This window comes from Pseudozyma hubeiensis (assembly GCF_000403515.1).
Source record: "Pseudozyma hubeiensis SY62 DNA, scaffold: PHS69, whole genome shotgun sequence".
Taxonomy (NCBI): domain Eukaryota; kingdom Fungi; phylum Basidiomycota; class Ustilaginomycetes; order Ustilaginales; family Ustilaginaceae; genus Pseudozyma; species Pseudozyma hubeiensis.
In genome coordinates this window covers 26,516-42,720 of record NW_012133851.1, presented here as the reverse complement: position 1 = coordinate 42,720, position 16,205 = coordinate 26,516, and the positions used below count along the sequence as shown (strand labels likewise).

The following is a 16,205-nucleotide window of genomic DNA, read 5'->3' as shown; positions in this document are numbered from 1 at the left end:
TGCACCAAGAAGTGACACCCTTCGCGGAAGGCTCGCCACGTGCCCCGAACATCAGCTCGCTTACGGTGCCCAGAGGCCCGGTTCCAATGATCTGGACGAGCAGTCACTTGGACGCGAGATCGGCCAGCACCCTTCTGTTCCTGATTTGCAACAATGCTCGACTCCACCTGAGCAAACGCTGACCAGACACCTCGACGGATGTGGGGAAAATCGAATCAAGAACCACGTTCGTTTGGGGCAAAACACTCGGGCACTCTTTGGCCGTCAAACTGTCGGGCCAAGAACACCTGATTCATTGATGTGTATTGCGACAGAGTTTTGTATGCAGAATATTATTTTGGTATTTGCTTCACTCAGATTGTCGCCAAGGTATATTTAGTAAAAAAGAAAGTGGAATAGCAACAAATGGCTAAAAGTTGGGTAGCGATTAAATTGAATCGCATCAGTCGATCTTAGTCCTCTGCTGTAAAGATTTGTCGGTAGTGATTTGCTTTCGATTCCAGCGATGACAGAAATGCTCAATATTCAATAGCATGGGCAGTGCCGGTGAGACTCAAATACCTGTATTCTGAACATCTGTCACAGCAAGCAATCCGTCGTATGACAATCTCTCTGATGACGATGAATGATTTTGACGGCAAGAGTCTTGTCTCGGCTAAAGCCATGCAAACTGACCTTTGTTGCAATCTATGGCTATCCGGCTTTGTGCAATCATTCGTTACACTCGAAAGCGTTTGTCAGAGAATTTGAAAGGCAGAGATAGTACGAATGCCTATTCAGAATTACAATCGCCATAAATATTGGACATGAGCACAAATATTGTCTGATTATTAACGAGTAAGCGATGGCAGGTAGTAGAACGGCAAGTCGCCAGCTGGCGAATATCGCGACAAACAGACCGAATAAAGAAGCCAGTATCGTGGCCGGCACTGACGGATAAATAAAATTGTCAATCATCATTGATTGTGTAGGCTAGCCAGGTTTGGGACTGGTTTCAAGAATTGACCCACCTCGCGAGCAGACCTTTTTGGTCTGGAAAGATGCTTGACGTGCTACAACACGTTTCCTCGCCCGTAAAGGCACACGAAATACCCCGCGTTAGCGCTCGTCGGAAGCTACCGATATCATATCAAATCTTTTCGTTGGAAAAGCTAATACAAGGAAGAAAGTTTCAAGCAACAATATTTACTAAGCGGTTGGCGATTGCGTGTCGCTACCCGGATTTGCCGTAAAAAAACGGTCGAGACTCTGGAGCTCTTCAGATGGATCTCACAAGCACACATTGTTCTAGGCGATCTTGGTCGTCGTCCATGGGGCGAACAATCTCACGGGGATGAACAAAGCGGACAAAGACATGTTACATCCAGGACCACGCCAGAATCAGTGAATGGCTTTTAAATGAGTGGGGCCGAAGGAATCAGCGAACGACGTCGCACAAAGTTTCGAAGAATGCGTCAAGTGCGAGCTCTGCCGCGTGATGTCCAGGGCCGGCCTTGGTCGAGACAGCACATCAAACTCTGGCCTGAGTGTGGCAGCGAGCCGACATCGGAAGGGAGAGAGTAAGAGAGCATGCAGTCGTGTGGGCATGTACAGTAGAAGCCCGGAGCCAAACAAGATCGCCCAATCAGGACGTACCGGCAATCCTTGCCGCGATAATAGAAAAAGTCGCCGAACAATTTCAGAAGAACCGATAAGCGAGGAGCCGAACATGTCTTTGCACGATGGTCTCGCATGTCGGAAGGTAGACAGCCGACCATTACCTGCGGCAGAGCTCACACACTAGTCTCGCTTGCCTGCGGCATCATGCATCGACGAGTCTCACGCGGCTGATCAGGAGACAAGGGGTCAGTGCGGGATCCGGCAGACCAAGGAGGCAGGACGAGCTCTGCGACGGAAAGTATAAAGAGAGGCTGATAGCTGGCAAGTTCGGCGCGTACATGCCAACGAGCTCGCTCAGGTAGACTATAGAGCGCCAAGATGATCGCGCAATCCCTGCTGGGTGTGGTATCCGCCACGCTCTTGCTCCTCAACGCTATCTCCGCTCAATTTGTACAAGCTCCTACGGATCTCAAGACCACGAAAGGCTACCTAGACATCCCGGTGCGATACAAGCAAGTGCCAACCGGCACGTGCGAAACAGATCCCAATGTCAAGAGCTTTTCCGGCTACGTCGACGTCGAGGAGGACGAGCACATCTTTTTCTGGTTCTTCGAGGCACGCAATGGAAAGCCGGAAGATGCTCCTCTCACGGTGTGGATCAACGGAGGACCGGGATCGTCGTCCATGATCGGTTTGTTCCAAGAGCTTGGTCCATGCTATGTCGACTCGAACGGTACGGTAGTCAACAACCCGTATGCCTGGAACAACGTCAGCAACATGATCTTCATCGATCAGCCGGCAACCACAGGATTCTCGTACACCAAGCTGGTGCCGGGCTATGTGGATCCATCCACGGATTCGCTGGTGGCGCTTCCGAGCGAGGAGTGCCCAGAGTATGCGCAAGCGTACGGCACGTGCGGAACGTATTCGGCAGCCAACGTCACGCTGACGGCCAATTCGACCGTTTCGGCGGCCAAGAACTTCTACCGGACGCTGCAAGGCTTTATGGGAGCATTCCCACAGTACTCTCGCGAGGACTTCCACTTTGCAACCGAATCGTACGGAGGTCACTACGGACCAGTGTTCAACGAGTACATAGAAGAGCAGAACGCCCGCGGTGCCTCAGAAGCGCACAAGATCAAGCTCAAATCTGTGATGATCGGCAACGGTTGGTACTCGCCCGAAGTTCAGTACGCAGCATACTACAACTTCACCGTGTCGCCAGGCAACACGTACGACTATCGACCGTTCAACTCTTCGGTGGAGCAAATGATGTACAACAACATGTTTGGACCGGGCAACTGCTTGGATCAGATCCGAGACTGCTATGCTACGGGCACCAACCAGGTGTGCAGCACCGCTGACACGTTCTGCGCCAACAACGTCGAGTCGATCTTGGACAACTACGCTAACCGTGACGAGTACGACATTCGAGAGCTTTCGCCGGATCCGTTCCCGTACAGCTTCTACGTGGACTACCTCAACACGCCTACGTTCCAACAGGCGATCGGAGCGTTCCAGAACTTCAGCGAGAGCTCGTCGACGGTCTCGAATGCATTTGGAAACACGGGCGATGACGGCCGGGAGGAAGTTACGATCGAGGACGTACGCTCGCTGCTGGACCAGGGAGTGCAGGTGGTAATGTACGCAGGCGATGCCGACTACAACTGCAACTGGCTGGGAGGCGAGGTAATCGCCGAGCAAGTCAAGCACAAGGGATTCGACCAGGCTGGCTACCAAAATCTCGAGACGTCTGACGGCGTGGTGCACGGACAGGTCAAGCAGAGCGGCCGATTCTCGTTTGTCCGTATCTACGAGAGTGGACACGAGGTACCATTCTACCAGCCGCTGGCATCGCTGGAGATGTTTGAACGGGTGCTGAACGGTACAGATCTGGCCACTGGTAAGGAGAAGATCTCTCCAAGCAGCACGTACAGGACTAGTGGCCCTGCCAAGAGCACGTACCGCGAAGGCAACGGCACAGTGCAGTTCGAGGTGCTACCTCCGGATGCAACGTACAACACCACCACCAATGCGCCGAACAAGAGCAGCAACCTTTCGAGCGTTGCTGAGGTAGAGGAGTCGCGCAAGGCCGCACGCGCTGGCGAAATGTTGCGCTCGCGATATAGATTTCAGCGAACCTTTATGGTTTGAGATTGATTAAACAAGTACACAGAGCATGCAATCAACTCCTCGAAACCTTGACGGTCGTACAGTGTTGCAAATCGCTCGTGAGTGAATTGAAAGCAAAAGTGAGAGTCAAAGTCGAGAGGAGAAAGAAGGTTTCATGTTTGTGACACTCGAGAAGAAAGCGAAAAACAGCTCGGAATTCGGCAGTTGAATTGGAGTGTTCTGCCAAAAAATGCGAAACTTGATTCTTGCTCATCATCATTGTTCCTCTCCACTACCATCTCCTGCCTTTCACAATTCGGTCCACACCATGGCGGTCAAGTCGAAAGCACGGTAAGCTTCAATCGTGGCGGAAAGCTGTCTTATTAAGCCAAGCTTTGCTGACAAATGATCTCATCTTGGCGTTTCTGTCGCTTGCAAACAGTGTGGTGATTGCCCGCTTGGTTTCGACGGCGGGTACCGGCTTCATGTACACAACACGCCGAACAAGAGTAGCGGAAAGGCTCAGCATGATGAAGTACGACCCCAAAGGTAAGTTTTGATCACACTCTCCACTCGAGGTCGACTTTGCAGGGCGGATCAATTGACGGATCTCATCATTGCTCGATTGCTCACAGTACGCAAGCATGTCCTCTTCAAGGAAACAAAAGGATCCAAATAACTTTGTCACTACTTTCAGATTACTGTACCAGTACACCTCGCATCTTTCACCACATCACCGCACAATTTCTGGACTGGCCTCTGCACGTCAGCCGAATTGACAGACGGCTGGGCGGCGAAACACTTTTGGATTGCATTCCATTCTGACAAAGCATCAGAGACTGTCAAAGAACAGCAAATCATCGGCAGTCAAACCACCTCCTTTGCCATTCGCTGACGGTGCGCTAGGCTTTGTCGGTCCGGGGGGTATCTTGGAAGCATTCGGTCCGGTACTCTGCTGCGGAGGTGGATCGCTCAGAAAGTCGGCAAAAGGATCGGAGATGGTTTGCGCCGGTCTCTGACTTGACGTGCTAGCTGGACTTGCGAGCATAGGTGAGCCGGCATTGGCGCGGGGAGGTGGCGCAAACGACAGCCTCTTGTTCTGCGCCTGAGGCGGTGGCTGGAGCGGTGATGCGGCACTCTTCCTTGCCAGGCTGTTTGCTCGTGCCAAGTTGGTGTTGATGGTCATCATGCCGCCTTCGCCACTCATGCGACCGGCTGACAGGCTCGAGCGTGCCGACGATGTGGCGGATGCGCCTGCGCCGGAGTTGAGACTGGTCTGAACTGCTGGTCCGAACAGGTTGTCGAACGGATCGACTGCTTTGGCGGCTGGTGGGGCTACATTTCGCGCTGGCGCAGACACCGGCCGTGGAGCAGAATTCTGAAAGCTCGCAAATGAGTCTTCGGCATCTTCGTCATCGTAGTGGTATCTTTCCGTCCTCGAGTCGTTGCTCTCATGCTCTTCGAGCCAATCCAGATCGTCTGCTCGTAGAGATGATGACGCCCAGTTCGGATTTTGCTTCTTGCCAGTCGACTTGAACAGACCGCTGTTCCTCCATCTGCTTAGCAGGCCAGGACCTTGCGCCGGTGCCACAGCTGGAGCTACACTCGGTGGGGAAATAGGTTGAGTTGCAGCGGCCGTTTGGAGCGACATGAGATCAGGACCTGTAGGATCATCGGTGTATCTGCTTGCCGCGTTGTCTTGATACGGTTCGAATTGTGCACTGGTAGAGGTGCGGGCCGCGGCTTCAAAAGACGAGGAAGAGCTTCTGGACTCCTTCTCCTGAGAGTTGATTGCAGCAGTAGCAGCAGCACTCGGATGTCGACCCTTGAAAAAGGAAGAAAGAAAGCTCGGGCCAGAGGTGGATCGGTTCTCGTTGCTCGAAGTCTGCGCCCAACCAGGCCCAGACATGGTGCCAGGCGCAGAGAGCTCGGCATTGCTGTTGGTGCTCGAAAGAGAGAGACCATCAATTTCGCCGGCCATGTGGTCGGGAAGCCAGTCTGCTTTGGTGAGTGGTCGAGAGCCCCTCTGCCAGCTGGAAGTGTTGTCCAGCGACGTCAGCTTTACGCCGCGATGTTCGGTGTTGGAAATCGAGCTTCGTAGTCGATCTGAGGTCGCGGGTGTAGGAAGCGGGCCATGCAGACGCAGCGCGCCGTTGGAGGAGATGAGCGATGAGGGTGGTGACTGTAGTAGATGAAGCTTATCACGCTGGGTGCCTTGACTGCCGAAGAGGTCCGTCCATGCTGCTTCACCGATGCTGGGGTCTGCAAAGCTGGCTTGCGTGCGCTCTTCTGTATTGACGCTACTTATGAGCTTCCGAGCGTCAACTTTGAGTCTGTCGATCGCTTCTCGATCCAGATGGCGGGCTTTCTGGTCGCGAGAAGAGGCTTCTGCTGCCCATACATCCAAGTTTCCACCTGCACCTGTTTGTTGCTGGTCGTCGGTCTCGGCACCTTGTGTGGTTGCAAGGTCGCGTATCGGGCGATTCGGTAGAGGAGTGCTGAACTCGGACGCACCCCAAGCGGTGGACTGTGACTCTGGATCTGAACGGACAGTTGCGGAAGAGGCGAAGCCTGGCTGATCATTCCAGCCCGTAGAGCTAGAGTCGGCTGCCCAAGGATCGTAAGACGAAAGTGACTGCTGTCGGCTGGGTGCTGTTGGTGATTGTTCGTCATGATCAGACGGAGGGGCAGCGGCTTGAGACGGTGATGGAGCATCGTCCGTTTTGATCGCTGGAAGACTGGACGCATCGCCCCAACTGGCCGAAGCATAGGGGCTGCTCGAAAAAGCAATTTCGTCTGCCGCTACAGATACCTGCTCGTTTAATGGTACTGACGTATCGGCGTCTGGCAAAGGATTTGACTCGGCGGCCGGTGTTGCAACATCGGTAGACCATGGATCGGAGGCATCAAAGGAACTCAGTGACGAGAAAGCGGGCGGCCTTGATGACGGTTCCAGCGCCGAGGTAGCGTCCGTGTCGATGCGCTTGGATGTAGACGCAACAGGCTGGACGGGGTCGTCACCCCATGGACTCGACCAGGCGTCCATGCTGTAGAGCGCTTTGGTGCATGCGCAAGTGATGCGAGTGACGGAGAGGAGGTGAGAGCAGCGTCTCAGTCGTTCAGCATGGCCGCTCTATCTGCGTTGACTGAGCGCTAGAGCTCCAAGGTGAGCTGTGTGATTTGGTGATATGAAGGAGAGGATGCGTGTGCACAAAACACTTCCCAGCAAATCCCTCCACGGAATTCGGCAACCACAATTCGGATAGACTCCGACAAAGTTGCTTGGCCTCCACAAAAGTTCAAGGGATTCGCACAAAGTGCCAAACCTCGTCTTGCCTTGCAACAACATCCTCGTCATCTCTCTCGCACAGCATGATCCGTCAAGATCCCGCCTTAGATTGAGCTGTCAACTTTGGCCTCGAGGATTCATGATCGAGATCGAAGCGCTCGTCGGCGTGCTTGGCTCAAGTTCGACCCACACAAACGTTCAGGATCTGCTCGGTCAACTTCACGACTCCCCGGCAACTGTCGAGCCAGACGTCAAAGCGTATCCCGATGTCGTCTATCACAATTACCACACACTCGGTCTGAGCCTGCAGTGTAAGTCTACTGTAAGCAGCATCTCCTTGCTCCAATAGCTGCCGAGCTGAACAAGTAACATCTCTGACTTTTTCTGATTGCACAGATGAAGCTACTTCACCGAACACGAATGCTTCCACTTGTTCACCGCAGGAGTTGCGGCTAGCAGCCATCGACGTCTACTCAGGCCACGACGACAAACGGTGGAGCTGCTTTACGGCCCTTCCTTTGCAGGTCGATGCTGTCTCGCCCGGGGCTGAGGCAAATCCGCGCAAAGCCGTGATCGCGCACGAGTCCACAGGCAAGCAGCTCGTAGCCGACCTCGGCGAGCCACAGCGCAAAGGAGGAGGAGCGAATGACCGCGCAGGTCCCGCTGTTTGGATGGAATGGCACCTTCAACTCAAGCCTTGCCATTCGTTCAGCAAGGGTCACTTTAAACTGCAGGTCGAGTTGGCAGGTGCTGCAGCTCGCGGCGCAGACCGATGGAACGCCGAAAAGGCCGGCGCTTGCACATGGCAGGTCATCACCATCAGCTAGCCCTTTCTACTCTCATCTTGTGTGTGTTACAAGCCTGTTTGATTACAACAATGCCGCTACTTTTTGCTAAACGAAAGCTCCTCCTGAATCTCGCCGATGCGCGTCTTCCACCCTTCCACCTCTGCCATCTTCTTCTCCAGATCCTCAATCTCGTGCTCCATGCTCAACTGCTCCGTCTCGGCACCGATAAAGTCGGTCTCCCACGCACCGTTCTCGCCCGTCAGACGCAACAGCACCTCGTGGTACTTGAACAGCGAAGGTCGGTGTGAGATCGTGATGAGCGTGATGCCCAGCTCCTTGGCCTTGGCGTACATCAACCCTTCCACATCCGTCGATACGGCACTAGTGCACTCGTCCAGGATGCCAAACTTGGGTCGGTGGTACAGCAGACGCGCCATGCCCATTCGTTGCTTCTCACCTCCCGAAAGCACGTCCTTCCATTCCTTGCGTGTCTCCCATCCACCTTCTCGGCTAGGCAGGTAGGCCAGATGTACGTCCTTGAGAATGTCGAGCAGATCCTCGTCCGTCTTGCCCGATGCCACATGCTCTGGATACGTGTAAGGGTAGATGACCTGCTCGCGAAGGCTGCCCACCGACAGATAAGGTCGCTGCGGTAGGAACATGATGTCGTTGATCGACGGTCGTTCCAAGCGACCCTGGAACACAGGCCAGAGACCAGCAACAACACGAGCCACGGCGGTCTTGCCCACACCATTGGGGCCGGTGATGAGAATGTGCTCTCCCGGCTTGACGCGAAGCGTGAGATCCTTGACGAGCTCTTCGCCACCGCGTTCCAGACCAGGCGCCGGTGCGACGATGGGCAGCTTGTCGAATGCGACCGTATCCGAGCCGACAACGACCTCGCCTTGGATGTTGCCGAGGTCGTAGAAGGGCGTGTCTGCGGCAAGGTCGATGGGTCTGGGCATAGCCTGGTACTGCTCCTTGTTGAGCAAGTGGAGCGTCGAGATGAGCGTGTAGACACGACTCGTGAAACCGGCGAGCTCGGCGAGCTCCTTGTAACTGTACATAAGTCGACTGCCTGCGTCGGCGAGAGAGAGCAGCAAACGACGATTCGAGATGTACGACTCTGTCTTGGACGCCACGGTGCTGTCGATCTGGGTTGGCTTGGCAGCAGGCAGCGCGGCATCGGTCGACTCTGACTGCGGTTTCTTCTGGCCAAAGAGGAAGGGTGCGGCGATGATGACGTACCCTGCAGCGGACCAGGCGTACTTGAGCACAAAGTCCTCGGTCATGTTGAATGCGATTCGGATCTTGAAGATGCTGTTGACGTGGCGAACAAGACGGATATAGGCGCGGTTGAGGATGCCAGCTTCGATTGATGCACCGTTGTAGAAGGCGATCTCTTCCGCATTCGTGATGAGTCGACTGTGCGCGGAGCGGAAGTCTCCCTCGAGCTTTGCTTCGATGGCAGCCAGTTTGCCGAAAGCAGGGGTGACCTGTCGAAGGATCCAGCCGGTAAAGAGGTAGTTTGTGGTGAGGCCAAGGATGCCCAGGGGACCGAGAGAGCGGCTGAGGGCGTAGTTGAAGATGATGAGATCCAGCACGGGTTTCGAGACGTTCGAGTAGAGGGCTGCGAGGGTCTCGCAGAAGCGAGCGATGTCGGTGGTAATGTATTGATCTGCTGCATCGAGACGGCCGTCGAGGTTGATGATGCGGTAGAAGTTGGCCTTGTCGTTGAGGTAGAGGTCGTGAACGTATCTTGTGAGGCGCGTGCGGAAGCCGATGGCGAGTTTGGACTGGAGGAAGCGGATCATGGAATTTGTGTAGGTGGATGGGATGGAGAGCAAGAACCAGAGACCGAGACCGCGGAGGAAGCCACGACCGTTGGCGGAAACGAGGTCGCGGACGATGATACCGTCAAGGCGGGCGACGAGCATGGAGAGGTAGGTCCTGAGTACGAGGAAGGATGTGTGGAGGAGGAAGATGAAGACCTCCTTGCTGTTTCTGCGCGGGATGAGGATGCGGAAGATGGCCTTGAGCTGACGGAAGAACTCCTTGTTGACGCCGACCTTCTTTGCAGTGGCAGCGGCAGCACCGCCCTCTGCGCGCATGGCCTTTGCGTCTTCGATCTGCGTGCGGCTGGCGTCTTGCTGTGAGAGCTGTTTCTTGCCTGCGTTTGCTGCGCTTGCATCGGAAGTGGGAGGAAGCTTGCGGAAAGCAGCATAGTCGTTGTCAAAGGTGCGTGATGTTGTGGGTTTGATGGGCACCCTGGATACACGACCACGGTTTGGGACGAGCAAGTCGCGAGAACCGTCTGGTTTGGGCAGGTAGACCTGTTTCAAAGCATCTGCGACATCGAGATTGACAGAGCCGGAACGTGCGCGCGCAAGCTTAACCACGTTGCGCTGCTGGAGCCACTGCTGGAGCTGCTTGCGGAGGGAGAAGAGGACGAGGAGAGCGACGAGACCAAGACCTTGCTTGGCCCTGTTGTGAGGATCGAGGAGCTGCGTGAGCCAGCTGGACTGCTGACGAAGCTTGGATTGGACCGCCATGGTGGGCCAGATGGGAGCAGCCGCGGCAGCCAGGGTGGTGGACGTGTTGAAAGCTAGCCGCGATCAGACGTTGCGCGAGATTCGAGCGTCGATCGACGTTGATGGCTTCCAGAAAGGTGGCAATGCCCGTGCGATGCGAGAGGAGGGAGGAACCGAGTTATGATGATGATGATGATGATAAAGACGGCGATAATGCTCGGTCGGACCGGAAGAAAAGAGTGAGCGGAGAGCGGTGATTGACAGCAGCGCGACAGCGGCATGCGATGCGCGGCGGCCGTGGCTCGAATGCAGACAAAAGTACGAGAACCGGTTGTTGCATTTCAGCGCGGCGCTTTCACGTCTCACATTTTTGGGCGCTCAGGGAGGCTTGCTGCGAAAAGAACAGAAAAGCCGATTGCGGACACACTGACACACATTTACAGTTCAATCCGAATCTCACGATCAGATGGGCGCATCTCGCCGATATTCACTTTTGACAAATCGGTGATACCATCGACCTAACACTCTCAATTCACTGAATGTTGGTGGCTGTGCGATGAACACCGTAACTAGCGTGGGCGCTTGCTGTGTTGTGCTGTGCTGTTGCCGTTTCGTTTGGAACCAAAGCCGACGTCGGCGTCATTCTGATTTCCGCTGCAAACCTATTTTCGAACCACGGAAACTTCGAGAGGTAACTTACACAGAGACACTGACTCTGGCTGAAACCAACTCTCGTTCGCCCTCTCAGAGTCGCACAGCCCGTTGACATTTGACTCAATCCCAATCCCATCGCTCGAGCCTCCACCACGTCCTTCATCCTACCTCACCTTTCTCGTCTCCGTGCCTTTCATCTAATCATAGGGACGTCGTTCGCTTCTACTCTTTCCACGCACGGTCACTCTCAGCTTGACTGGACTGCTGCAATCCATCGACACCACCCTTCCGCTCTTCTCGTGCATGCCTTTGCAGGCCTGTCAAGGTGACCAGCCATCATGAACAACTCGTTCCCCTCCCAGAACCTTCGTCAGTCGGGCTCTAGCCCCACCTACGAATCGGATCAGCTTGCTTCGCGTGAACAGCAAGGTAATCGTGCCTCCGCCTTCTCTGCATTTCCACCATCCGCAAGTCAAAACGTCCAAGGCTTCAACGGCCGTCAGATGGCTCCATCACCCAGCTCTGCCATCAACTCGGCTCCATCTCGCCCCTTCCAACCGAGTCATGCTCACAGTCAGTCAACCAGCGTGCTGCTCAACTCTTCCTCTTCACGCCAGATGTTCAAGCCTCAGTCACAACAGCAGCAACAACAATCCTCCAACCGCTCTGGCAGCATGCGTCCCATGTCGGCCTTTCAGCCTCTAGACAATCCCGACTACTATGCTGGCGGAGGCGGCAGCTCCAGTCCCACAATGTCGCAGCGTCCGCCTTCGCCCGCCGGTTCCACTGCCAGATCCATCCGCTCCACCCCCCAAACCCCACTCACCTTCAAAAGCCAAGATCTGCGCAGCGCACTTGGTCTCCAGGAGTCGCAGCAAAAGAAGCTCTACATGGAAGGCTATCTCCTCAAGCGCGATGACCTTGGCACCGATGGAAAGCCTCTCCATGTCGCCGATGAGAAGCGTCGCTGGACCGAATGCTTCGTTCAGCTCTCTGGAACCGTTCTCAGCCTGTGGAACGTCGAGCAGATGCAGGATGCTGCAAAGCGTGGCGCAGAGGTTCCACCCACCTACATCAACATCACCGACTCCTTTGTCGACTTCATCGGCCTTCTCATCGAGGACTCCAAACTCATTCCAGGAAGCCGCGGCCGCTACCATCACGCCTTCGCCATCAACACGGCAGGCAACAACCGAACCATCTTTTGCTTCCGTGACCCTCCTCCCTTCCCTCCCGAATCGCTCGAGCAGTGGCTTGCTCCAGAGCATCGACAAAAGCCAGAGCATCGCACCGTCATCGGCTGGCTCAACCTCGGTCACCGCCATCTTCAGGCTTGGATCAACGCCATTCGCCTCGCCTCGTGGGAAAAGGTACGCCTCGAAGAGATCTACACCGGTGCTCTCATCCGCGCACGACTTGGCGCCGTCGGTTCTCCAGGCTCAGCTACTCCGGATGCCATCAAGGACCCTTCGTCCGTCAGTGCCGCCCAAATGTCAATCAAGTCTCCCCTCGTCAAAGGCAAGATGGAAGGTTGGGTCAAGGCTCGCTTCATGGGTTCCACCGAATGGAAAAAGGTCTGGGTCGTCCTCACTGATCACAAACCTGACGAGTCCGAATTTGGCGCAAAGAAAAAGTTCTGGAAGATCGGCTCTTCGGGCGGTGATCGCTCCAGCATCCTCAGCGTCAACAGCGTCTCCACCGCCGCGCCAGGAGCTCCCACCAACGACGGCAAGGAATTGCCCCCGCCTCCCGGAAGCAACGGCGCACCCGGTGTGGCCAGCTTCTTCGAATCCAAGAAGGACAAGAAGCCTTTCGCCAGCCTCATCTATGCTGCTCATGCCTTTGCCGTCTATCCTTCCCGCCCCGAGCTCGTGGAAGGCTCGAGTCTCTTCAAGATTGAGGGTGTATTCCCCTCAAGCTCCGTCCTCTCCGCTACACACCGCGTTCGCAGTACAGGCTGGGTCATGCTCATGCCCGAGCTCGAGACCGCCGGCAGCAAAGGTGCCAACGCAGAGATGATGAAGTGGCTCATCGCCTTCATGGACTGCTTCAAACTCTACGGTCGACCCGAGACGTTTGTTTGGGAGGCGCGCGATCCCATCTCGCCATTCTTTGCCTATCCCATCGGTCCTTTCAAGGATCGTCTCTTCCTCGACAGGGAGCTTGCCGAGTTCCTCGAGATTGCTCGAGAAGACCACCTCACGACCCGATCCTCGCTGCACGGCATCATGGCAGCTCGCATGCGAGGCGAACGCACCAAGATCCTTCAGCCGCTCCCAGCACCCTCGCAGATTGCGCTCGCTCCGCAAGCAAGCGCTGTCACCCAGACCGACGACGACGACGAGCCTCGATCCTCTTCCCGAGCCAGCGCAACTCCATCTGCCTCGCAGCTGCCACCTCTCGATTTTGCCTCTGCCCAAAAGCAACCTCCCACAGCGGGTGCTCCCATGGTCGCCAACGGCTCCAATACCTCGGCGCGCTCTTCCGATCAGATCGGCAGAGTCTCACAGGCCTTCAGAGATCCTGTCAGAGGCGACGCAACAGATGGAGAGTCTGCACGAGCAGCGTCCCTCGAGTCCGACTCAACGCGCCCACCTGTCGGACTTCGTCCTGGACAGCCGGACGCGGTGCAACCAATTCTGCGAGATGCATACAGCACGCAAGCCGCGCAGGCCCCTGCGTCAACGCCTGCAGCTCCTGTTGCCGCGGCGCCGGTCAACAATGCAGCTACTGTCCCTCAAGCTGCACAAGTCCCGCCTGCTTCACAGTCCAGCACACCTTTCATTTCGAGGGGCCATCAAGAAGAACTGTCCAGCATCCGTGCCCTGCCTAGTCCTTCGACCACCCAGCCTCCTCCTTCACAAGGTGTGCAACCTGCGCTTCAGACTGCACCCGCTGCGGCATCCTCGCTCGCTTACCTTTCGCCCACAGACAAGGCCCCAGCTATGCCGCCTTCCTCCGAGACTTCGACGGCTACCACGCCTCGACCCGCAGCCGTGTTTGGCCCGTCTGGCCGCGGAGCAGATCAGAACGTTTCTGAACAGCCTCGCTCAACCAAGCGCGACTCTGAGCTGTCCACCAACTACGACGAGAGCGCCCTATTCTACATGGCTTCCATCTCCGATCAGCTTCCTGCCGCCACCTCGCAGCCTGTGGTCATGTCTGCGCCGAGCCGCCACGTCGTCACAAAGGAAAGCTCTCAGGCTTCTCGCCCTCAGAGTCTGGCGCCTGCTTCCGAGTCCACCTCGGCCATTCACTCGGAGAACACACACACCACGCGCTTGTCCTCGGATCAGCCACAGCAAGCACCTGCTCTTCCTGTTCAGCCTGAGCAGAACAAGCCCGACAACTCGGCTGGCGCACGCTCCAACCCGACGCAGGACGACACCATCAACGACGACGCTCTCGCCGCGTACTCGTTTTTGGAACAACCCCCTTCGCCGGCTCTGCCAACCAACGAGATTTCTCACAAGCCTGTTGCGGCAGAGCGTAGCCCTGTCTCGTCCACCACGTCTTCGACGCTACCGGCGCAACCTGCAACGAATGCAGCTATATCGCAGCAGAACTCCGTCGACAGCACCTATGGCGTGCGTCCGGGTGCCAGCCAGTATCCCTCCACCTTTGGACAGAACAAGAGGGCGGCCGAACGCAAGTCTGCAGCGCAGCTTCAGGCCCAGGCGCACCAGGAAGCTCTTTCGCGACCTGGTCGTGCCGGCGTTACCAAACCGAAGGGTATTCGCCGTCCTGGTTGGGTAGACGATAGCGAGGAGGAAGAGGACGAGGAAGAGGACGAGGAGGAGGAAGATGAGAGTCGCGAAAATGCGCGAAACTCAACACAACTTGCCCCAGCTGTCGGCACTGTTCGCTCCGCTGCCAGCTCGAATCGAGGTGGCCCAGGCACGGAATCCCCCGTCAACCTCGCCGACTCTGTTGGCAGCCTTGGCCGCACCAACGACGCAGCATCACAAGTGGCCGGAGGCAACTTCCCGCGCTCTCCCTCTGGCTACGGCGCTAGCATGCTGGGTGGCTCGCGTGCCGACTCGCCAGGTCGATCGCCTGCACGAGGAGGCGTAGCCACGCACCCATCCATCCAGGCATATCAGCGCCAATCCATGTTCAACAACCACCTCAGTGCTGCTCACGGAGACGATTCTCGATCCAACACACCGCCTCAGGGTCCTGTGGTGCGCGATCGTCAGACGTTCTTGCAGCTCAAGCCGGAAGAGCAGCCTGGCGCCATGACGACCGTCTTCACTCCCCACGGTCTGGTGCAAGCCGGAGCGCAAGACAAGGCGGAGCGATCGGCCAAGGCGCAAGAGGCAGAGGCGAGAGCCATGGGCAGCCACATGGTCAACGTGCCCAACAAGCCTCCTCCTCCTCAGGCGGGTCTCTTGGGCGCCATCACGGCCCACGAGCGCGATCGCAAGGGCGCCGGTGGCTTCGGTGCCACGCTCACCGAGCGTGAGCGTGAGCGTGTCGCAGCCGAGCGACGCCAGCGCGAGGAAGATGCGCTCCGACAGCAACAGCAACAGGCGCAGCAGCAGCAGCAGATGCAACAGATGCAGCAGATGGCCTACTTCAACCCGATGCTGTACCAGCAGATGATGATGGGCGGTATGATGGGCGGAATGGGAGGCATGGGCATGATGGGCATGGGTATGCCGCAGATGGGCGGCTTTGCAGGCTCGCAGATGGGCGCTGGCAGTCAGATGGGAGGTATGGGCGGTGGCTTCGACCCGATGATGGCTCAGCAGCAAGCGATGCAGGCGGCGCAGATGGCGTACATGTCGGCGCTCTCGCAGGCTCATCAGGAAGGATCTGTGATCGGACACGGATCGATGATGGGACACGGTTCGCCCGGTGCCACCCCGGCATCGACCATGGGGATGCCGATGGGCAGTATGCCGTTCATGGCGAGCCCGCACATGAGCATGATGGGCGCACCTTATCCCGGATTCATGACGCAATCGGCGATGGGTGGTGTCACGCCGTCGGAATTCGGAGCTGGCGGTGCAAGCCCGTCACCGCGACCACCATCCACCAAGCCGAACGGTCAAGGCAACAACTGATCGGATGTGCAGAAGGAGAGACGAACAGCTTCTGTCGCCATTCGTCACCGGTCTGAAACGGATCTCCAGCAGGACCTGTCTCCCTTTTCCCTCTTTCCCTCGTTTCCCTCACTCTGTTTTTCAAGTCAGACACATTCTCTTCTTTGTCTCCACTGGGTTATTT

General features: G+C 56.4%; 5 protein-coding genes across 5 annotated transcripts; 3 read left to right on the top strand and 2 right to left on the bottom strand.

Moving 5' to 3' along the window:
- Positions 1-1,977: 1,977 nt before the first annotated feature.
- On the top strand, positions 1,978-3,753 carry PHSY_007226 (potential serine carboxypeptidase; the record flags this gene model as incomplete). Its single annotated transcript, XM_012337820.1, has 1 exon — positions 1,978-3,753. The coding sequence occupies one exon, from the start codon at positions 1,978-1,980 to the stop codon at positions 3,751-3,753; it is 1,776 nt and encodes a 591-aa protein (XP_012193210.1).
- A 790-nt stretch (positions 3,754-4,543) lies between these two features.
- PHSY_007225 (hypothetical protein) lies at positions 4,544-6,757 on the bottom strand (the record flags this gene model as incomplete). Its single annotated transcript, XM_012337819.1, has 1 exon — positions 4,544-6,757. The coding sequence occupies one exon, from the start codon at positions 6,755-6,757 to the stop codon at positions 4,544-4,546; it is 2,214 nt and encodes a 737-aa protein (XP_012193209.1).
- Positions 6,758-7,139: 382 nt separating this feature from the next.
- On the top strand, positions 7,140-7,827 carry PHSY_007224 (hypothetical protein; the record flags this gene model as incomplete). Its single annotated transcript, XM_012337818.1, has 2 exons — positions 7,140-7,311; positions 7,397-7,827. 2 exons carry the CDS (start codon positions 7,140-7,142, stop codon positions 7,825-7,827), a joined length of 603 nt encoding a protein of 200 aa, XP_012193208.1.
- A 56-nt stretch (positions 7,828-7,883) lies between these two features.
- On the bottom strand, positions 7,884-10,340 carry PHSY_007223 (hypothetical protein; the record flags this gene model as incomplete). Its single annotated transcript, XM_012337817.1, has 1 exon — positions 7,884-10,340. One exon carries the CDS (start codon positions 10,338-10,340, stop codon positions 7,884-7,886), a length of 2,457 nt encoding a protein of 818 aa, XP_012193207.1.
- Positions 10,341-10,441: 101 nt separating this feature from the next.
- PHSY_007222 (hypothetical protein) lies at positions 10,442-16,042 on the top strand (the record flags this gene model as incomplete). Its single annotated transcript, XM_012337816.1, has 2 exons — positions 10,442-10,558; positions 11,336-16,042. 2 exons carry the CDS (start codon positions 10,442-10,444, stop codon positions 16,040-16,042), a joined length of 4,824 nt encoding a protein of 1,607 aa, XP_012193206.1.
- Positions 16,043-16,205: the final 163 nt, after the last annotated feature.